At 32.2% G+C, this 23,878-nt stretch overlaps 2 protein-coding genes and 1 pseudogene across 2 annotated transcripts; 1 reads left to right on the top strand and 2 right to left on the bottom strand.

Annotated features, from left to right (window-relative positions):
- The first annotated feature begins 5,694 nt into the window (after window positions 1-5,694).
- Window positions 5,695-10,677, top strand: LOC107060683 (uncharacterized). The gene is made up of 7 exons (XM_015308838.1): window positions 5,695-5,731; window positions 8,553-8,832; window positions 8,925-9,012; window positions 9,862-9,989; window positions 10,066-10,138; window positions 10,226-10,352; window positions 10,423-10,677. Exons 1-7 carry the CDS (start codon window positions 5,711-5,713, stop codon window positions 10,597-10,599), a joined length of 894 nt encoding a protein of 297 aa, XP_015164324.1. The 5' UTR covers window positions 5,695-5,710; the 3' UTR covers window positions 10,600-10,677.
- Window positions 10,678-13,880: 3,203 nt separating this feature from the next.
- On the bottom strand, window positions 13,881-15,676 carry LOC102580177 (11-beta-hydroxysteroid dehydrogenase 1B-like). Its single transcript, XM_006347588.2, has 6 exons — window positions 15,485-15,676; window positions 15,065-15,257; window positions 14,871-14,956; window positions 14,553-14,704; window positions 14,329-14,473; window positions 13,881-14,245 (listed from the first exon to the last, which is right to left on the bottom strand). Exons 1-6 carry the CDS (start codon window positions 15,674-15,676, stop codon window positions 13,979-13,981), a joined length of 1,035 nt encoding a protein of 344 aa, XP_006347650.1. The 3' UTR covers window positions 13,881-13,978.
- Window positions 15,677-16,371: 695 nt separating this feature from the next.
- LOC102579855 (11-beta-hydroxysteroid dehydrogenase 1B-like) lies at window positions 16,372-19,393 on the bottom strand (annotated as a pseudogene).
- Window positions 19,394-23,878: the final 4,485 nt, after the last annotated feature.

The following is a 23,878-nucleotide window of genomic DNA, read 5'->3' as shown; positions in this document are numbered from 1 at the left end:
CAAACTTCTAACTTGCTTAAGTGGATACGGAAAAAATTCACAAACCATAGGAGCTGAGATTAGTTTGCAGATCATGTTGATCATGCAGACTGAAATTTATCCCACCGCGTCTAAGTTATCCACTTTCCCTTTCGATTGAAATTGCAGAACAAAGTCCAATATTTGTATAATGATACACTTGAGATTTCTTCTATGTCAACTGTTATTGCTGCTACATTTTATTGCACACTTGAGATTTAATTGTTATTACTGTTACATATCAGAGGATTTACAATGTCAATAATGTCCAAGTTTGAACAAATTAATTATGTAGAATAATAGGGATGAGGAAGTGATCAACTTTTTTAATTCAAAATAATAATAACATAACAAAAATAAGAGCGGGGATTTGCAAACAACTCCGAGAGGGACGCCTCATACACCTAGATTTTAAAAATGCGACTTCTGTGGGAATAGGATGAAACGTCGTCATATTGCATGATTCATTCAATGTTGCAATAGGCTTGCATCAACTCTCACCACGTTTATGTTGTTGTTTGGGAAAAACTCTGTTTTTAATTATTGTACAAAGTCTATATATTCACTTTTGCCATTGGTAGCTAATAGTTTGATCTCCTTCTTTTGGTCTGCCCTTTTTGTAATGCAGCTTCTTCGTTCTCGCTTTGTGTTCGTGCGGTTATATAGGCTTCTACCTACAAGGTAATGCTTTCCCTGCCAAAAATAATTTATTTCAGCATTACGTGCATTTACAACTTTATAATATGAATACTTCTTCCTGATATATTTATTTTTCCATGTGATTATTAATAACTGATAGAAACATACTATTGAAATGCCGAATAAAAAAAAAAAGCACATCCACACTCTGACAAAGCAGAGGGCAGTAAAAAACTTCGACGTCATGACTTATATAAAGTGAAGCGCCCTACCAAAAAAGAAGTTGTCTTGCCCAGAACCCAAACCAATCAACTGGATTGAGCAGACAACATTTCACTGCTGACTCAACCATCTCTACATCTTCCCTCACACAGCTACATTCTGCTAAACAACATCCTATTCAGCGACAAGATTGCTTATATCAATTTGAATTAGGTCAGAAAATTATATTGATATTTCTTTAGAAAAATATATTATATAGAAATATGCTAAATACATGTACATGACAGGCTCAACATCAACTGCTAATGAACATTGTAATGAAAACACTATAATGACACAAACATCCATAAATTACCATATGTTGAAATCCGTTCCAAAATGTAATTTTTGTGGTGCAAAAAGATTTGAATATGAATCAGTGGGTTTCTGTTGCGCCAAAGGTTCTATTAAACTAATTTCTCACCAACTTCCATCAGACTTGCAAAATCTTTACCTACAACATAACGAGAAATCAAAGCTTTTCCGAACTTATATAAGAACCTACAATAACATGTTTGCATTCACATCTCTTGGAGTAAACTACGATAAAGATTTAGCGAAAAGAAATAAAGGCATTTATACATTTAGAGTTAAGGGTAAGATGTACCATTTTATAGATAATCTAATACCAAGTGGTGAAAAAAATGAAAAATCTTCAGCTATACTATTTTGACAGTGAAAATGAATTGAAAAACCGAATGGCATGTTCTGATAAACTAAATCAACAAATTGTCGAAACTTTAATGGAAATATTACAAGTTAATCCGTATTCTATATTCTTAAAATCTTTAATAAATATTCCACAACTAGCTGATTTCTATGTTGCTTTTAAATCTGATGCTGGTCTAAATCAACGTATATATAGCTTGCCAACTACATCAGAGGTTGCAGGAATATAGTTAGAACAAAATATTAACAACCATGTTTCCACACCTCATATTAGAATATATACTAAAAGTGATACAAGCCAATTAGTACATTATTATAATGGATGTTATGATTCATTACAATATCCATTATTGTTCCCTCATGGTGAAAATGGTTGACACTGTGGTATTAAAAAAATTAAACCTCTAAGTCCTCATTCGACTACACAAACACACTGTAAAAATGAACAACTACCAAATGTTAACAATATGGCCTCGATTGATGGATTTTTAAATTTAGAAGATGAAATTATGCAAAAGGTAAACAAAAAGAGAAACTGTTTCTTGTCGTGAATATTATTGCTATAAACTTCAAATGAGAGATGATGAAAGCATAATTCTGCATTCGGGTAGATTATTCCAACAATATGTAGTAGATGAATGGATCAAAATCGAAACTCAAAGACTTGATTTTAATTATTTTAACCAAGACTTCATAAGAACTGATGTATTAGGAGGGCTTCTGGATGTTCTACGCCGTGGCGAAAGAGATGCTTCCTAAGTAGGTAGAAATAGAATAATACCTCCCAGTTTTACCCGTGGTCCTAGAGATATGCGTCGTCGATACATGGATGCTATGACTTTAGTTCAGCGTTTTGGAAAGCCTGATCTGTTTTTAACTATCACTTGTAATCCCTCTTGGCCTGAAATTAAAGAAAATCTACTGCCAATTGATCAAGCACAAAATAGACATGATCTAATTTGTAGAGTATTTCGAGCAAAGTTGGAGGAATTAAAAAAAAATATATTGACTGCGCATATATTTGGTAAAGTTATTGCATATATGTACACAATAGAATTTCAAAAGCGAGGTCTTCCTCATGCTCATTTTCTTATTATACTTGAGAAAAATACAAAATATTAACACCTGAAGCATATGATCAATTTGTTTGCGCTGAGCTACCAGATCCCAAAAGAAATCCTCATTTATTTGAACTTGTTCGTTTACACATGATACATGGTCCCTATGGTACATTAAACCCAACATGCCCTTGTATGAAAAAAAAAAGGGTTATTGCAAATTCAAATATCCAAAAAACTTTTGTGCACAAACAACTAAAGGCAAAAGTTCATATCCAATCTACAGAAGACGAAATACAGGACAATCTGTAAAAATTAGAAGTCATCTTCTTGATAACTCATGGGTGGTTCCTTACAATCCTTATCTGCTCAGCAAATTCAATTGTCATATAAATGTTGAGATTTGTTCTGACATTAAAATTGTCAAATATATTTATAAGTATATATGCAAAAGACACGATAAAATTGCATTTAATTTACACACCGATAACGCAAATATAGAAATTGATGAAATAAAAGAATATCAATCAGCTAGATGGGTATCCCCACCTGAAGCTACATGGCGTATATATGCTTTCCCTATTAGTGAAATGAACCCATGTGTATACCATCTTCAACTTCATCTTGATGGACAACAACTTGTATCTTTTAAAAGCACAGACAATATTGATAAAGTTATAAATAATCCTATGATAAAAAAAACTATGTTAACTGAATTTTTTGCAATGAACAAAGTCAATAAAGAAGCTATCACTTTAAATTTATTATATAGACAATTTCCAGAATTTTTTGTATGGTCAACTTCATATAGAATGTGGACACGTCGCAAACAAAGAAATGCGATTGGTCGTGTCGTAACCTGTCACCCAACTGAGCGAGAAAGATATTATCTTAGGCTACTTTTAATGAATGTAAGAGCACCTAAATCATATGAAGATTTGCTCACTATCAATGGAGAATATTGTAGTACATTCAGAGAATCAGCAGAGAAAAGAGGATTGTTACTTTGTGACAACAATTTAACAGAATGTATGTCTGAAGCGACGACTTATCAAATGCCATCTACCTTAAGACATTTATTTGGTGTGTTGCTAGCTTACTGTAATCCAAATAATCCTAAAGAGTTATGGAAAAAAATTGAAAATTCAATGTCTGAAGATCTCAACAAATACCCAGGTCTATCTTCAAAAGAAGTTCGTTATAAAGTACTAAATCATATTAATGATATTCTTTATTCAATGGACCGCGATATTAATGAATTTGACCTAATTCCAGAAATCATAAAACCTTCTGCAATGGCTAAAAAGGCTAAAGATGTACTTTCTGAAAGAAATATAATTGTTAGTGAAAAAGATTTGCTATTACAAAGGCAATTAAATAGAGACCAACAAATAGCCTACAATACAATTCTGAATAGAGTTTTTTCGAATAAACCGGGGGCTTTCTTTATTGATGGCCCAGGTGGAACTGGTAAAACTTTTTTGTATCGTGTGTTGCTGGCTACCGTCAGACATCGAGGATTTGTTGCTTTAGCAACAACAAGTTCCGGTGTTGCAGCCTCGCTTCTTCCAGGAGGTCGAACAGCACATTCCCGTTTTAAATTACCTATAGAAATTGATGGAAATTTAGTTGCAATATAAGTAAACAAAGTTCATTAGCGTCTTTAATTCGAGATGTAAAATTAATAGTATGGGATGAAATTTCAATGGCAAAAAAAAAAAATGATTGAGGCACTAGACTTGCTTCTGAAAGATTTAATGGAAACAAAAATTCTATTTGGTGGAAAAGTTATTGTATTTAGTGGCGATTTTAGGCAAACTCTGCCTGTTGTTCGTGGTGGTAAAAAGAGAAGATTTTGTTTCTGCAAGCTTGCTTTGCTCTAAAATTTGGAATGAACTTGAAAAACTACAATTGTCTGAAAATATGTGAGCAAAAATAGATCCTGCCTTCTGCCAATATTTAATGAGAATTGGCCATGGAAAAGAAAAAATAAATAGCCAGGGAAAAATTGAAATTTCGCATTCTTTTGTTCTTCCTTATACCGATGAAAAGGATTCCTTAAATATTTTATTCAAACTTGTTTATCCCAATCTATATACATCTGCTTCAAATATTTCTTTCATTACTTCCCGCGCTATTCCAACTACTAAAAGCGATTTTGTTGATGAAATAAATGACATGTTGATTATGCAATCTCCATCTAATATTAAAGTATATATTGCTGTTGATGAAACTCTAGACCCAAAAGATCAAAGTGAATATGAAGACTTTATGCATACTTTAAACCCTCCAGGATTGCCTCCTTACAAATTATCTTTAAAAAAACATTGTCCAATTATATTACTAAGAAATCTAAATCCTTTGGTGGGTTTGTGTAATGAAACACGATTAACATGCAATGACTTTAAATCACATATTATCAGTGCCACAATTTCTAATGGTGATTTCAAAGATACTCATGTATTTATTCCAAGAATACCACTATTAACATCACAAGATGAAAAGATACCCTTTCAATTTAAGAGAACACAATTTCCAATACGCTTATGCTACACTATGACTATTAACAAAGCTCAAGATCAAACACTAGATTTTGTTGGAATTTATCTGAGAGAACCTGTTTTTTCTCATGGCCAACTGTATATTGCATTATCGAGAGCTAAAAGTTCTAACTATGTTAAAGTATTAATAAGACCGCCAACAGTTGAGGATAAAAATGATTCTTATACACATAAAATAGTTTATGATGAAATTATCGCAAAAGCTTTTCTCTAAATTGATACTGCACCAATTTACGGTAAAAACCTCCCCTTATTTCCTTTGACAATTTTACCTTTCAATCATTTTATATTATGCAATTTTGTTACTATCTATTTTCTATTTGCTCATATTCTTATTATATGCACTAACAACATCACAATATTATAATCGCAGATCATCTCATGGCTGAAAGATTAACCATAAATGCCGTTACCAGTGAAACCAAAGAATGGACAGTTAAGGTGCAGGTCGTTGATAAGGGCCGACCTAGAGATAACCTGTAAAAAACCAATAAGTATCAACTCATGATTCTTCAAGATGAAGAGGTATGACATTGCTTTCATCACATCCACCTACATTTTCCTTAAATATTCTTTATCTAGAACTCAATCCTCACTTAAATTAGCTTCGCAATTACATTTATCCATGCCTAAGACATTTGTTATTCTCCATTGGTCTTCTCACTGTCTTCTTTTATAGCTCTGTTATTTTTAGCTCACCCACCTTTTCATGAGTAAAGCAAACACAAGCTCTATTAGTTGTCAAAATAAAAAATCATAGCCTGCAACCAAAATGGAAATACAATTCAAGTAGAATCCTCTCATTATTCCTGCAGACAATACTAACACTTCAAATTTTACAATTTGTTTGAAAATGCTCTTTGCCTTCTGAAGACTTCATTTACTTATACTACCACTTAATATATACTTTCATGTTGCTGGCATACCTCCATGCTTTTCAATCATAAGATCATATGCAAAGTCAGTGAAATGAAATGAATTTATTTAATTTTACTAACAACAGATACATTACTCTTTAAACTTCGTTCATTTACTTTCAACTTCAAACCCCACTCATGGAATCAAATAAGATATATGATTTTGTCGTCGTCAAATTAGTAATGTTTTGCTCCATTTTGAACATTCTTATTTTTTAATTAATTTATTCATATGATGTTTCTTATATTGTGTTCCACAAGGTTTGATTCAACAACTAAGACATCTATTTCAAAATTTCTTACACAAGACAAACACAAAACTTGTGAAATAAAATTTTCAAGCTTTAAACTTATTTTATTACACTTTTGAGATGCATCTTCATTCCAATTAATATGGAATGATGTTAGAAAGCTAAATGCATTGTCAACTATATAAAGCTCTCAACATGTAAGGTCATTGTTGAGAACTCAAATAATAGCATCCACAGCTAAAGCAAATAAAAACAATATGTTTAGTTGTTGAAAACAACTTTACCTGTTAGCACTTGGATTATTATTTTTGCCTTTAAAGCAGTGGAAAACAACTTTATCACATGTTGTTTTGTATTTTTAAAATTGAAAATTACCAAAAGCTAAAAAATAGATGTCAAAACAAAATGTGTGAAGAAATGACCCTCGCGCCTTTTGGACAAACTTGATTCTCAAGAAGCAGAACCAGGGGGATGTCTAGACATTTTGATTTGAAAAATCTAATGCCAAGTCACTGTTGGTCAAACTGTCTTAGAATATATGTGCATTCTTCTTGCTTCTCGAGTTCTTGATTACATCCATTATCCCTTCTACGATATATTCCTAATGTATTTGATATTCTATCATGTTGGTGTCAACTTGAGCTGCTCCAAGCTGGCTGTTTTGGTGACAAAACGTAAAATCTTGCAGCCATGCCATTGATATGAGTTGTACATTCTTGCATCAAATCTTGCAGATAGTAGTGCTAATTTCTCTTTTCTTTCTACACAAGCTTGGAATGAGACTATTATCTTGACTCGCTTTTGGTGGACATTGTAGTGAACAACTTTTGATTGTTACTGGAATAACTATTCCATTGTAGTGGAAACTGTAAGAAATAATTTCTCTTTATATGAGATCATGTTTATTCCAAATTGAGCTTGTAAATTACTATCTACCATCTTTTATAGAATTAAATAATTTCAGTCATTCTTAAGTTCTTATATAATTGACCATACTTAATACCAATCGTCATTAAGTGCATAATTATTTATTGCATCATCTAATCTCTTTTTTAATGTGTTTAAATTTTATAATTACTTTTGTGCTCAGTTTTAGAAGAAGAATTTGTGTTCTTCAAATTGTTTACTTGATCCAAAGTGTATTGGTTGAGTCTCATGATTTATCGTACGCTATTCATCCTAGATATTTCAAATCATTCCGCAGAATTCTCCTTAACATTGTCATGCATTTGGCATAAACAAAAGACATGAGGTTACATAATCTATATCACTAATGATCTTTACAGAAAAGTCATTAGTCTAGAAGAGCCAAATTTTATTATTAATGTTAAGAGTAAAATCCCTGCAGTAGTCTCATGTAGTAATCTACTTGACTTGCTTGGACAAAAAGTTCTTGGAAACTAATAAAAGTAATATTTTTCTTATTTTTGGTAGTTATGAACCTTTCAAAAACTGTCAAAATTATTGCACTCTTTGTGTTCCATCAGATTGTATTTATAACTGGAAACTAGCAGCGTTAGACCTATTCATATCTCTTTAACTTCCTTTTTATCTCTCTACATAGGAGTATCTTTATGAGTTAAAGATATTCATTTATTAATGTACATTCTCAGCAAAATTCACCAAATCTTGAATGATTTACCTCTATTCCCCAAGTAATTTAAATGGTATTTATGCAGAAACCAACAACTGCTTTGTATAGCTTGGCCATTTATGTAGTATTTTTGCTCAACAGTACTAGGCTCAATGAATATTATGTTTCTTCACACTTATTTGTACTTGCAAGCAAATAAAGTTCAATAATAGTGTTGCCATGATTAATCTGAATACAACAATAGTCCCTTTCTTTATCTGCAACACTTCTGCCTACTACCACCCCTTCCCAGAAATTTTATTACGTGTCATAAATTGACTATCTTCAGACGACATTTGTCCAATGTGTAGCATGCCCCTTTTATGCATCTTTAAGCTATATTCATTGTTGGCACACGCATTTTGAAGTTAAAACTTTAAAATTTAAGTTTTGGAAATAGCCATGCTTTCTACTTGGAAATAATTCAACTTCTGCAACTAAAAAAAAAAACTTTACAAATTTTAATCTAAACACAATTTTGCTGGCCACAAAATAATATATATGTGAGATTTAACTGACTCAATTGTATTTTCTGTTTTCCATAGGAAACACAAGTCCAAGGAATTATGTATGGCAGCGATATAAAGAGTTATGCTGAATTGTTTCTTCCATACCATACCTATTTGATATCAGTTGCAAGTGTTACCGAATCAAACCATGCATATGGAATTCCAATCAACACTTTCCTTTGGACAATTGACAAAGGCACTCTCATTGAACCAATAGAAGAAGTTGAGCCACCAGAAGATTCACTGCCACCACCAACACGGCTTACTGTTACAATGTTCGACAGCTTCCATCACCAACCCGAAGGATTAGAATTTGGTATTACAAAGTTAACAACTTATACTTCTCATTAACTATAATTGTCTAACAACCTCAATTCTTTTCTAATTTATACATTACTTTTCTCCAAGATGTCCTTGCCATTGTGGTTAACGTCGCCTTGCCAACATGTGCAGCTAATGGATCAAGAATTCAAGAATTGATTATAATGGATAATCAGTAAGTATACATTTATTATCATTTTCAGTTTTTCTGTTCTTCTTTTGAAATTTTTATAACAAATTAACTCCCTTACAAATTCATCTTGACGGCTCTTCTAAAAGAAAAGTCACTCTTAATCAAACCTTTTTACCTTTGAATGAACAATACAGAAGGTAAGCTTCAATGAAAAACAACTTTGAATTCTCCATATGCTCACGTCTCAAACTCTAACGGAATCAACTTTTAATATATTTTTTCCCCTCTATTGTAAGATAAACAGTAGCTCTCTTCTCTTTCTATTAGAACACCACCATAAGTTTTTCTCCCTTTTTTCTTTTTATTGTCCAGTCTTCTCAGGCATCAAACTGTTAATTTAAGTTAAATTCATTAACTAAGTTATTGAAAAAAAAACTAATCTTTAGGCTGAAAAAATTGATTTGAGTTGTATTTGTAAACTAATTGTTCAAAAAAAACAAATCTTCAGGCTGAAAAAATTGTTTTGAGTTGCATCTGTGAAGTGACTATTGGGTAAAAACTTTAATCTTCTGACTTAAAAAACTATTTGAATTACATTTCTAAAGTAACTATTTGAAAAGTACTTATCTTTACACTGATTGCATACAAAATGATCTCTCTGCCAGCTCATATATAATTCTGTTCCTTAGCTAAATAGATAAAAATTGTCTTTCTTTCGGTTAATGTCATTTATGAGCTCTTTCATTTTGCACTATGGTTGTATTTATGCTTACATTCTCCCAATTCTCCTCCTCCAATGGCTTTTTACCTCATTCAATTTGATTGCAATACTATCCTCTTTGTAAAAAAACAATACAACAGCTGCAATCTTTTTTATTCTCTTTACCCCAGGAAGAAACCCAAAAAGCTTACACTTTGGGAAAGCTTCATTGATCATGTTGGAATATATATTGCGGAACAACTTAATCAATATCCAATTATCCTGGCCAGAAAAATTGCAAAATCAAAATCATATGCAGGTAAACTCACACACTAATATCATGTTCTTACAAATATCAAAGCACTTAACTTACATTCAACCATTCCAATATACAGGATTAACAAGCAGGTTTGCCACAACAATTCAAATCAATCCTCCATACCCACAGGTTGCTGCACTCAGAAAATGGTATTTACTTCCACAAAAATTAACTACCAACAAATACATATGCATATCCATAAACTCACATTTACTTGTTTAAATTTATATTCCTAGGGCCACATCAAATGAACAATTGCTAATCGCATACACCAAAAAGAGTATAACTTCAACGGGTTCTCTTCAGCTTATTCCTTTTGAAGATGAGATCATATCAATTGCCGATGCACATCAACATCTTCCGGTAAGAACAAATGCAAATTCCACAGATCATCATGTTGTATGTTTCTTCACACTTTCCCACAATCTTCCAGGGCCAAATAGTTTGCATACAAGCTGAATTTTCGCTATTGGATGAAAATCAACAATTCTATATTTTAGCCTGTTCAACATGCAAACAAATCTTTACTAGGCTTCGTTCACAGAGGAGATTCTATTGTGCAACTTGTCGCCGTTCCGCAAATCTTATTTCAAGGTATAACAATCACTAAGATATCTTTAACAAAACTTCAAGCAGTGCATGTTCAATAAAAAAACATTTTTTCCCTCTTACTATCCACATTTATTATCATGACTAACCTGCAGACAAATATCTTCTATTTCTAAACCATTTAATTCTATTTTTCACTTACTATAGAAGTTTATCTGCACCCTAAATTCCTCTTTTTGCCTTTCCACCTAAATGCATTTTTATATGCTTTACTTCCCGACTAACAGCTTTAAATCATCCTCTTATCTACTCTTACAACAAATGCCAATTTGACATCACCATCACAGACAACAGTGGTTCAGCAACAGCACTAATCTCAGACGAAGCTGCTGAAACAATGTTGCATCTCACTTCAGAAGAAATCTACGACATTCGCTGCACTAAGGTATATATTACAGCTAATTAAAATAAATACAATATAAATGCCTATTGTTAACTAATCTTTTCTCATCCATCAAAATTCAAACGCCTCCCAGAAACAAATGTTGCCTCTTGCAAATGTGACAAGACAATTAAGTGGAAAGACATTCACCATTCAAGTCAAAAATTCATTTGCTAAAACTATGGATGGAACTCCTGCAAATTTAATTATCTTGTTGTATGTGGAAAAAGAAAACATCATCAGTGCACCATCATCACCAGCTCCAATGAACACAGCAGCAAGCAGCAAAAGGAAAATTGGAAAAGACAAGGAAGAAGCTACTTCCCATCGCAGGCATGCTCCAAGCCCAAAACTCCCCCTCCAAAACACCATAACAAGGTATATAAACTTCTGCATAAAACTATGTCATTTTAACTTTTCAGAACTCCTACTTCCTACTTTCACAACTTCAATTAACAGCTGCATTTTAATTTTTTTAACAGTGAAAAACCATGCCACCTGCGTTTTGCAATATGGTTGGAACCATTTTCTATCACTGCAACAATCATATCCATAACAAATAGCTTTCCTTTTGCCTATGTAAATAAAATGTACATGCCTATATTATAGAACTTGGTTCCAACACCTAATATATCATTTTGGTTGTGCCACAGTTGTTATATATTTAATATGGCATCTTCATATATGTGTCTCCCTTGAAATGTCACGGGCCATCCACTTCTAGTATAATTATAATATATAGTTCATCCCAAACATATACAATATTTTCCTTTAGGCCCCGTTGCACATGTCGCACTTTTATATTTATCCTTCAACAGTTTCTGACATGCTGCTATACATGCAGGCAGTGTACATGGATGTATGTCAATTCCAACTGCACTCTCTACCTTAATTGGATCACAAATAATTAAGGCCATAATCACCATCATTAGCATAATTCCACTATGCTTCCTTAATCCCTTACCTTCCATTTCTTAATTACTAGTGGACTAGTTTTTTTTTTATATAATTTTTCTTATGATGAAGTGATGCATAATTGATGAGTTTTCATGTCTATTTATAGCAAAAAATAAAATGTTGTGGTCTTAGAATGATATATTCCCCATTAAGAAATCATAATATTTAATCAGTGTTTGGATTAACTTATTTTTAATAGTTTTTGACTTTTAAACTCTTTTGTATTTTTTAGGTGCTTGGGAAAGATAAAAAGTATTTTTAACTTTTAAGCAACTATTTTCGGGCAAAAGTAATTAAGCCAAAAGTAAAAAATGGATAATGATGGACTTATGAGTTTTTAGCGTTTTAGCTTACGGTCTACATATCTATATTTGTATTGTTTTTTATTTTTAAACTAATTCTAAGAATGAGGAAGGTGATGTGATGTGATGTATATTTCATACAGATGAATATTTATGTTTCTTTTTTTGTTGATTTTTTTAATTTTAATCTTTATTTATTTCTAGAAAATCGGAAGAAATTACATAAATCTTTATGTATTCCTAGCTATTACTATCATTTATTTATTTTTTCCTAAAATTTCCCCAATTTCGACCTTTTTCTGTCCTTTCTTCTACTGCATTTAATTCAAGTTTTTGCTTTCTTTTCCTTGTTTGATGGCAGGAAAATTTGCATAAATTTAGACTCATGCCATTAATGCCATTATTATAATTATAATAATTATTATTATCCTCATTATTATTATTATCATTATTATCCTCATCATTATTATTATTATCATTATTATTATTATTATTATCATTTATTCGTGTTTCCTGAAATTTCTTTCCTTTTCTGTTTTTAATTAATTTTCTTCAAGTATTTTTTTTTAAAATACTAAAACAAAATTAAGGGCAGAAGAAGGATAATACACTACAACAAAAATAACTTTTAGCGGCAATAAATAGACATATTAATAAAAAGTGTTAAAGTTTTTACCAGCATTAGTTAAGTGTCATTAGATCCATGTCGCTAAAGGCTTTAAGAACATATACAAAAAGTGCTAATTGCCGCTAAAATACATATTTAGAGGCAATTAAGCTATTACCGTTAATTAATTACCGCTAAGATGTAGTGAGAGAAGGATTACCGGGTGGTGAATCGAGCTCTTGCCAACGGTATTATAGTTCAAATATTTAACCAACAGTATTATAGTTCAAATATTTTACCAATTGAGTTTTCTTCTACGACTTAAATTTGGGTGTGCAACCCACAACCTTTGATCTTATTTAGGATCATGTCCTCGATAACTTGAAGTTGTGTCATATCTTGTCTTATCACCTCTCTCCACTTGTCTTACCACTTGTGCATCTATACATCTCCTCTTCACATATCCAATCCGGAGAAAATGAACCAACCACACTTTAGCTTTGATCATGCAAAGGGTGCATCATAGTATATATATAAAAAAAATTAGTCTAGTCTGAGGTTTGTTTTGATAAAGACTGAAAAATTGCTGTGTTTATCAGTCTTATCATTCTCTAATCATCTACTACAAGTGGACAAAACATTGCATCTCTTTTCTCTTTTGCTAAAAATGAATGAATATGGTCACAACACCAATCTGTCCTATAATAAGAAGCAGTGGATTAAAAGGACCGAGATGTACTGTGGATTCCTACCATAATTTCAAGTTCAACGTAAAATAATAACTGAGTTCACAATCGATGATTTTATAAATATCTTATAGATTTCTTAATATAAATATTGTAACAAACCCTCTCTTACTCACTAGATAGAGCTTATTCTCTTTCAATCAACAATATGAGAAATGGGAGAGAAATTAAAAAAAAACAGGTCTTTATTGAAGAGACTTTGCACCTGAAATAGGACTAATGCAGATCCAGATCAAATGGTCTGGGCTTTCAAAAAGATGAAGATGCAAGGGGTAAACAGACAGTCTTTTGAACAACCAAGCAGACATAAGGATTCTAGCTCGAGTATGAACAACCAACATAGTATATATCAGGCCCCAGCATCACTTAATCTTAGATTCGAGCTCTCAAATATTTTCAGGGTACAACACTTTTTGTAGACCCGTGTAATCCAATATTTTCTTGCTTAAAGCATCCTCTGGCGACGTTCCTGAACTGCTAAGCCACAACAGCCTCAAAATCCACTCCACAACCTCTGGGAAGAAAACCTTCCACAAGTAGGTGACCTTGAACCAAGCTGGTACAGTAACATATCTCTCTCCGCGACAAGAGCCATTCACAATTGCCTTGGCGCATTCTTCTACTTTCACCACAGGGATTATGCTCACCTGAGCCTGATTTATTCATCAAATCCCCCAAATTACATACTAATATCGCGTTTTAATAAAGTTCGTTTAATTTGGTTAAGAAAACTTACATCCCTCATTTGAGGATCAACATCTACTTTGCCAGTCTTGTCTATGAATTTCCCTTGTGTCATTTCTGATTCAACATAGCCAGGTGTGATCAATGTTATTTTGATGTCCCGTCCAAATTCAATCCTTAACGCCTCAAAAAACAGTGTAACACAAATGTAAGGGTATCAAAACGGAATAAATAAATAAATGAAAGCTGTTCATTAGGGGGTTAAAATTAGGAAACATCAAAGTTGGTGGACTTACAGCATAAAGGCTCATTCTTGGAGCAGGAATCCAAGATGCTGCAGAAGAAAGCACAATGATTCTACCCTCGCTACGTCTCAGGTAGGGAATCGCAAACTTTGTCATGTAAATTGAACCCCAGAAGTTGATGTCCTGCATATTTGAACATGACATTAGGTGTTGGGACACAGAACATGACATCAACAGCCACAACAACATAGCCAGTATAATCTCACAAGTAAAGTCTGAGGAGGATGTTGTGTACGCAGACATAATCCCTACCATCTACTCGACCGTGACATGAATATATTGTTATTACCATGATGGATCTAAAGTTAGTGATGTCTTCTATTTCTTCAAACAAAGCAACTGCAGTCACTCCAGCATTATTAACCAGATGATCCACTGCAATTCACACACGGAACAAAAAATTGGTCAAAATTAACATAATTAAAGCTTTCAAAAGCATAATAATAAGTAGGGGAATCAAACAAATTATAAATCAAATCTCACGTCGTCCAAAGTGGCTCATGGTTCTATCAACAATCCTTCTGCAGTCGTCAACGTTTGAAACATCAGCTGGGACGACTAAAACATCCGGGGCGCCTAGATCAAGTGCCCTTTCAGCTACTTCAAGTAGACTCTTCTCTCTTCTGGCTGCAATGGCTAAGCATGCACCTCTTCTCGCGTATTCATAGGCCAAATGCTGTGAAATCAAAAAAAAAATTTAGCTATGATCAAACCATCTAACATCCAACAAATCCAGATAAAAAATGTCCTACTCAGTTTCATAATTTGTCCTTATTCAGCGACAATTTAACCTTAAACTATAACTAAACAAATGACCATAAATTTACGTTTTTTTTTTCTTAAATTCTGCATTCAATCAAATACTATAGGGAGAGGGCTTCATAAGTAAAGGGAATATATAACCTCGCCGATGCCTGAGGAAGCCCCAGTAATGACAACAACCTTGCCAGCAACATCCTCACTGTAAACTGTGCTCAATATTGACAAGATGAACTTGATGAATTGATAAGGTGGCAACAAAAACAACAAAGTAAACAAGGTAAATGGAGGAGCTACTAAGTTGAGAAATTTGTGAATTAGGTCCAATAACATCATGGCTATTACTAATTGCTTAGCTACCTGTTTTTTCTAACAAAAACTGTGCAACTATGGACTGTAAGTTTTTCAAAGGAATGCTTATATGTTATGTGCCCATAAAGATGAGCTGTAAAGTAGAGTCTACAAAGCTAGCAAGTAAACTAACAAACTAACAGAATAGCTACTTATATAGCATCTACAAAACTAGAAATTAATCTAACAATTAGTAATACTTTATGTAGTTATTTAATACAGGGGCCACGTAAAATGAAACGCAGAGAGTAGTAACTAACTAATTAATGAGCACCAACTGGCCTACTGCATCTAAAGTTGTGTACACATATATACTTAAGTACAATTCAGTATAATTTTGCAGAACCAACAAGACAGGTATGCAGGGGATTAAAGGGACCGAGATATGGACCGAGTAAGAGGCGAGGCGGGTCCAGAATTTAAAAGTGTACGGTGCATTCCTAAGATGATTTCAAGTTAATATGAAATAATAACTGAGTTCACAATCAATAATTTACAAACTTTTTAAATATAAATAAGAAGAAACAACCAACTTAATAAAATTTATTATGTTTGTCAAATTATTTAGTAACAGATATACATAGAAACAAAACAACCAACTTATTATATTTAATATAGATAGACAATTACGAATTTCATTCAGTTTCCTTTAATTGATCTAACAGCCCCGGGTCTTGACATCAACCAGCCGGGCCCAACATCACTCAGTCTTAGGTTCGAGCTCCCGGATATTTTCAGGGTACAAGACTTTTTGAACACCAGTGTAATCCAATATTTTCTTGCTTGGAGCATCCTCCGGTGAAGCTCCCCAACCGGAAAGGTACAACAACCTCAAAAACCACTCAACAACATCTGGACAGAAAACCTTCCACAAGTAGGTGACTCGGAACCAAGATGGCACAGTAATGTATCTCTCCCCTCGACAAGCGCCATTCACAATGGTCTTGGCACAGTCTTCTACTTTCATCACTGGGGTTATGCCCACTTCAACCTGGTTTATTCATTAAACCCCCAAATTAGATACTAATATCGCATTTTCTTGGTAATCACATCTAATTTGTGGAAGACTTGATCACTTAATAGACTAATTATAGAGACTGAAATTCAAACTCGTGACATTATGGTTCATCGTCACATTTTGACCCCGGGACTATCCCATAGAAACAAATCATACTCTTGAACATATAAAATAAGGTTTTAACTAGAGACATCAATAAATTACGTTTAAATTGGTTTAAGACATATATTGAAGTGATATTGCACAATGCACGGTATTAACGTATAACCATAGTTTAGTATAGAGGAAGTGTTCGTAAAAAACAACATATCATGTCATTGCAATAGTTTGTGCACGAGAGAGGGAGAAAAGTGAAACTTACATCCCTCATTTGAGGATTAACATCTACTTTGCCGGTCTTGTCTATGAATTTCCCTTGTGTCATTTCTGATTCAACAAAGCCAGGTGTGACCAATGTTATTTTGATATCCCGTCCGAATTCAATTCTTAACGCCTCAAAAAACAGTACCATCGCTGCTTTGCTTGCCTACCATGCATAACATAAAAGTAATTAAGTCTACGTATCAAAATGAAAAAAAATGGAAGTTGTTCATCATTAGGAAACGGCAAAGTTGGTAGACCTACAGAGTAAAGGCTAATTCTTGGAGCAGGCATCCAAGATGCAGCAGAAGAAAGCACAATGATTCTACCTTCGCTATATCTCAGGTAGGGAATCGCAAACCTTGTCATGTAAACTGAACCCCAGAAGTTGATGTCCTGAAAATTCCAAAAAAAAAAAAAAAACAAGTAATAGTAACAAAAGTAGAAACATGCCATTGAATAGTTAAAATCAAATTTAAAATTTTAATAGTTGTGAGGTAACATAAATAATCAGTATCATATGAAATTTTAGAGTGCCTTATAGATTAGAATGGAGGATGTCAAACCATTCGTAATACTTTGAGTAATTTCTATTTGATCATTTACCCGTGACATGAATATATGTTACTCCCACTGTCTAAAACTACTAGTCATGTTCTGCTTCTCGAGGGTCATTTTGACTAATCTTCGAAACTTAATTAGATAATTAATTTAAAAACTAGTATAAGATACAATTTTTCCCATATCAATGCAGGGGCGGAGCCACCTTATACTAAGGGGTTCATCCAAACCCCCTTCGGCGGAATATTATCTTATTTATACTAATCAATGTGGTGAAAAAATATATATTAAAACGTTGATCGAAGTTTATATAGTTTGACTCTGGAAAAAAAAGTGACAAGTAATCTGAGACGGAGGGAGTACTATTATTACCATGATGGATCTCATGTTAGTAATGTCTTCTATTTCTTCAAACAGAGAAACTGATGTTATTCCAGCATTATTAACAAGATGATCCACTGCAATTCACACGTTCAACAAAAAATACGTCAAAATTAACATTTTTAAAGCTTTCAAAAGCATGATAATAAGTAGGAGAATCAAACAAATTAAATTGAATCTCACGTCATCCAAAGTGACTCATGGTTTTATCAATAACCCTTCTACAATCTTCAACTTTTGAAACATCAGCTGGGACGACTAAAACATCCGGGGCGCCTAGATCAAGTGCCCGTTCGGCTACTTCACGTAGACTCTTCTCCCTTCGGGCTGCAATGGTTAAGCATGCACCTCTTCTTGCATATTCATAGGCCAAATGCTGTGAAATCAAGATTTTTTTATAGCTATCAAACTATCTATACATCAAAAAAATCCAAAATAAAAATGTCCAACATAGGCAATCCTTACTTTTTCAGCCACTCACTACAACAAAAACAACTTTTAGAGGCAATAAATGTAGACATTAATAAAGAGTGCTAAAGTCTTTACCGGCATTAGTTATGTGTCATTAGAACCAATGTCGCTAAAGGTTTTAGGAACATATACAAAGAGTGCTAATTGCCACTAAAAATACATATTTAGCGGCAATTAAGCAATTGTCATTAATTAATTACCTCTAATGATATTTTTGATGTAGCTAGTGACTCTTTGAATTAATTATTAGTAATGAGATAAGTTATCCCCGAAACAATAATCTCGAGATAATGTATACTAGAATTAAATAATTAAATGACAAAAATACCCCTCAAACTATTTTTGTATATCACTCACATACATTTTACCCTCACTTTTAAACAAATAATTTATTCTTAAAAATTATGTCATCCATATTATTTATACAAAAACCAAACATTCACTAAGAAATAATCAAAATAACTAATTTATCATAACTTATATTCAAATCAAACAACCCCATGTCCTACACAAATAACCATAAATCTTAAAGTACTAATAAAGTGTTTGGAGCTAGAATTTTTAGCAAGGATTCAAAATGAAATAAGAAAACACACGAAAAAAATATGTCAAAGGTGTCAACATTAACTATATATACAATGAAAAAAAATTCATATACAAACAGTAAATTTGAAATGCTTAATTAAACAAAGAAAATAAGTAAAGTAAATATATAACCTCGCCGATGCCCGAAGAAGCTCCGGTGATGACAATAACTTTACCAGCTACATCCTCGCTGAAAATTTTACCCAATATTGGAAGGAAGTACTTGATAAATTGATAAGGTGGCAAGAAAATCAACAAAGTAAATAAGGTAAATGGAGGAGCTACTAAGTTGAGAAATTTGTGAATCAAGTCCAATAACACCATGGCTATTAGTATTGTTATTGTTTGCTCATAACATAAAAATTGTGCAATGGACCGTTTATAAAGTGTTATAAAGAACAATGAAAGGGAAAAAAGAAATAGATGGAAACGTGGGAAGCGAGTGTAGTATTTGGTTTTTTGTTGAAGTATTAATTCGACACGTATCCTTTTTTTTTTTTAGTTATAATATATTTTTGTTTTGTAGGATACCAATAAATTTAGTTGTGTCAACCTTTGTCAACAAATGACAATTGCTTGACTTATGTTGTAATACATGATGTGATAAACTTTATAGTATTCTACTTATTAGTTCCGCAATAAGGAAAGAACTTAATTATAGACGGTTTGCTCGCTAGTTAGAATTATGCTGTTATTAGACATCATTAATGTAAAGACTAATTATAAATAAATGTATATATTATTATTTTATATTTGATATGTAAGCAAAAAAAATTAGGGAAAATTGTATATAATAGCAAACTATTAATTTAAATTAAATGTTATAACCACAATTTGATTTAATTGTAACCCGTAGTAAACAATTGTCATTCGCCTCTCTCCCTAGGTTTCTCGCTAGCCAGTCTCTCCCTCGCCTCTCTCGCTTTTATACAAACACAAATGTATAAAATGTGTTTGTATAAAGCGAGAGAAAATTGTATATACAAATATGAATACATATATTTTTGTCCTATACTCTTATAATTATACAAATACATATCTTTTCCTGCCCAGTTCTCTTTTGTCTTTCTCTCTTTCTCGCTTTATACAAACACAGATTATACAAATTACAATGTACAATTTGTGTTGTATAAAGCGAGAGAGAGAGAGATTTGATATACAAATGTTTTATTTCAATTTAATTGTATACAAATTCAAATTTTATGCAGATATACAAACACATAAAAATTGAAATTGAGAGGCTGCCAGCGATTTATACAAATGGCCTGCCAGCGAAATTATACAAATCTGAAGCTCCTGCCAGCGAATTATACAATCTGATGCTAGACTATGGAGCGCATTATACAAACTATAGATATAACATACAAATATGATTTTTATGTTTGCTATATGTGAAAGTTGCTCATTGTATTATATAATTTAGAATAGGGAAAATTGTATGAAATATCAAACTATTAATTCAAATTAAATGTTATAACCATAGTTTATTTTGATTGTAATTCGCAGCAAACATTCCCCTTTTTTGCCATCTAATTTGATATACAATTAGCCATTTTCGGTATACAATTAGTCATTTTATATATTTCGGTATAAAATGCTTTTTGTTTGTATAAAGCAAGAGAAAAGTGTATATACAAATACAAATACAAATACATATATTTTCGTCCTATACACTTATAATTATACAAATACAGATCTTATTATACAAATTACAATGTATAAATGAATTTATACAAAACTGAACAATTTGTATAAAATTGGATATTTGTAGCGAATTATACAGATCAAAAGCTTCATAACAAACATAAAATTTATTATGGAACGCAATTATATAAACTATAGCTATAACATATAAATATGATTTTTATATTTGCTATGTGTGAAAATTGTTCTTTAGAATAATATTCTAAAAGGTGATATGGTGATGATGGGAATAGAGGCTATGCAGTATGGCGAAGATGAGTGTGTTGAAGAATAGAGAAGATATAATATATGCCGTTTTATGGATGATCGTACTTGTTTTTCTTGCACTTACTAGAAAAAAAAAGTCATTTTCCTCATTGATAAAAACTTATTATGCAAATTGGTGTTTGTTTTAAGTATATTTAAGAGACATTACAATTGGGAAAATGTTTGATTAGCCTAAATCATTGTTACAGATTCAAGTCTAATTTGATTATTGACCCTTGCAATGAAATCATCAGCTCTCTTGCTCAATTCATTAGGCTCTGTTTCAAATTTCAACTCTTTAAAATTCTCTAATTCTTCATTCTCTCTGTAATTGCTGCTGCAGTAGTTTCCCTTAATCCCATCCATCACATTTTCAAGATTAACACTTTCCTTTTCCTCCTCTTGTTCATCATTATTGTCATCATATCCGCAAAATTCGTCTTCCTGCTCTGGCCCATGTTTAAAATTTACACTAAAAGGTAACGAAGAAGAATATTTCGATCTTGAAATCTTACACTCTCCAGTGACAAAGATGAAGTTTTTATCATCATTTTCTTGCTCTGCTTCATAGCTCTGTTTCAGTACTTTAGATCTTGATTTGAAAATCTTGGACTCTCCAACAAGGACTATGACTATAATGTTCCCAATTAAGAAAATGCACTTAGAACTGAAAAACAGAGCACCCAATTTGGGAATAGAGTCGAAGAGAAGGGATCTTATGAAAGCGCGAAGAAGGGGATACCAAAGAGGACTTGAGAGAATCAAAATGCAAGTCATGGAAGTGAAAGAGTAGAGCATGATCTTGTTGAGAAGCCGCTGTTTCCTGTACTTGTTGATGGCTTGAATTTTCTTCATTTGAAGTGAATCCATTATTGTTCAAAAAACAGAGCAAAGTTGCAGAAAACAGAGAAGCTTTGGAAAAATGAATGTGCCTAATTAAGCTCTTAACAGCATTGTTATATTAAAGATAGTGAAAGGAGACAGTTAACTTTATTTAAAGTTAATGGAGAAAGAAAAGTTGTATCTTTTACTTATCTTCTTGTCTATGCTTTTGAGCTGCTTTTGTGTTTCACCCTTTTACTTTTATGATTTGGGAGGAAGACTGTAAATGTCAATGTATTTGGATGCTTTGTTCAAGGAAGAATTAGAGAAAGAAATATCATACTAAACTATACGTTATAGATTCGAGCCATTAATGTTTGTATTAGGAAATACTGTAAACATAAGGGGCGGTCCTTTCTGTTAATGCGAGTTGTTTTATGCATCAAGTTATCCTTTTTTATAATAGTAGTGTCAAAATGAAGAAGCTATTTTTTGAGACTATGAAGAAATGATCCTAAAATATTCCGACAAGATAAAATTTATGTCAAAATTCATTATAGAATTATGGAAAAATGTTGAGAAAGACTAGATACATCTCGTAAATTTTTAAATTAAATTTCCTTTAAAAAGGATCATTTAATGCATTAAGCTTACACTATGTGAGTGAGAGAAAAACTCGAACTAAGTTGTATCTATTATGGACAATTCTATCTTACACTCTTTTGCAAGATATTGTTTTCACTGCGCGGCAGACACCGTAAACTCCTGCTAAAATAGTGAGCATTTTTACAGAGGAGCTTTGATTTGATTATCAATAATTCATTTAATTAATAAGGCCAAATAGGCACATACACGATTAATTAATTAATATATATATATCCTGCTTGAAAGATTGCCTATTACCTATCTAAGAAGTAGTGTTACTTATAAATGTGTAGTGTGGATTAGTCACTCATTAGTCATAACATGTGAGAAAAAGGAAGAGACACAAATTAAAAATGGAGAAAAAGAGAGAAAAAATACTTATTAATAAGATTAGAGGAAGGTAGATAGATGTTTCGTGCTCACTAAAATAAGTTTAAATTATGATATACTTATTAAGTGGCCGTGCAAAGCATATAACCATATAGGTATGTACTCAAAGCATATATATAGGATTATATAAGTAGCATTCTTTAATATTAAGACAGAAAATTAATATTCTTTTGGTTTTAATTCATGTGACACTTTTTTTAAGGTTGTTCTAAAAAAAAATTCATATTTAATGGCAATAGCCCTCATTTTTCACCCTTATTGAGTTTCAGTTAATACTTTATTGTGAAGAAAAGTCAACTAAAAGTAAGCACTAAAATAACTTTAATAAGTGCAAACACATAATAAAGCCTTTTCTTATGTCCGATCAAGGAGTTCACATAAATTAAAACAGAAGGAGAAGTAAATAAGTTTTAAGTGAGATATAATAAAGTTTCTTCGTCTCATTACTTTTCATTTTAAAATATAGAGGAACGTGGCTATTAGAACTTAGAAGGGAAGCTGACTTCTAGTTTAAGTATTGATAAATGACATTGAGTTGATAGCCCTTCGATTAATCAAACGGGTGTTATTAAAACACCCCCGGCATGTTATTTGAGGATTATAATTGACATATGTTAGTTAAAGAGGCAAAAATCAAACTCAATCCGCTAATCCGTTTGAATTTGGGCGGGGTAATAGTCTGTCCATTTATAAGCTCATGAATTCATTGAGAAATAAGACGAACTAATGCAATATATAAATTTTGTATAAACAGTGAATATAAATGTATATACATTTCTAATACATGGTTATATATCATACATTCACAGTTATACATTATTATACAATATCGATATATTATACTATATAAATTCCGCCATTTAATTGATTTTTTTTAGCGTTTAAAAGTTGAAACCGTACTGTATATAGATTAAATATACACACAGGTTTGTTAATTGTTACACATTAGAATATTACTCAACCCTTGATTTGGAATACCTCTAACAAGTAATAATATACTAACA

The sequence above is a fragment of the Solanum tuberosum genome, unplaced genomic scaffold (assembly GCF_000226075.1).
Source record: "Solanum tuberosum cultivar DM 1-3 516 R44 unplaced genomic scaffold, SolTub_3.0 scf00093, whole genome shotgun sequence".
Classification (NCBI taxonomy): Eukaryota; Viridiplantae; Streptophyta; class Magnoliopsida; order Solanales; family Solanaceae; genus Solanum; species Solanum tuberosum.
Note: the sequence above shows the minus strand (reverse complement) of the source record. Positions and strands in the feature narration are given on the sequence as shown.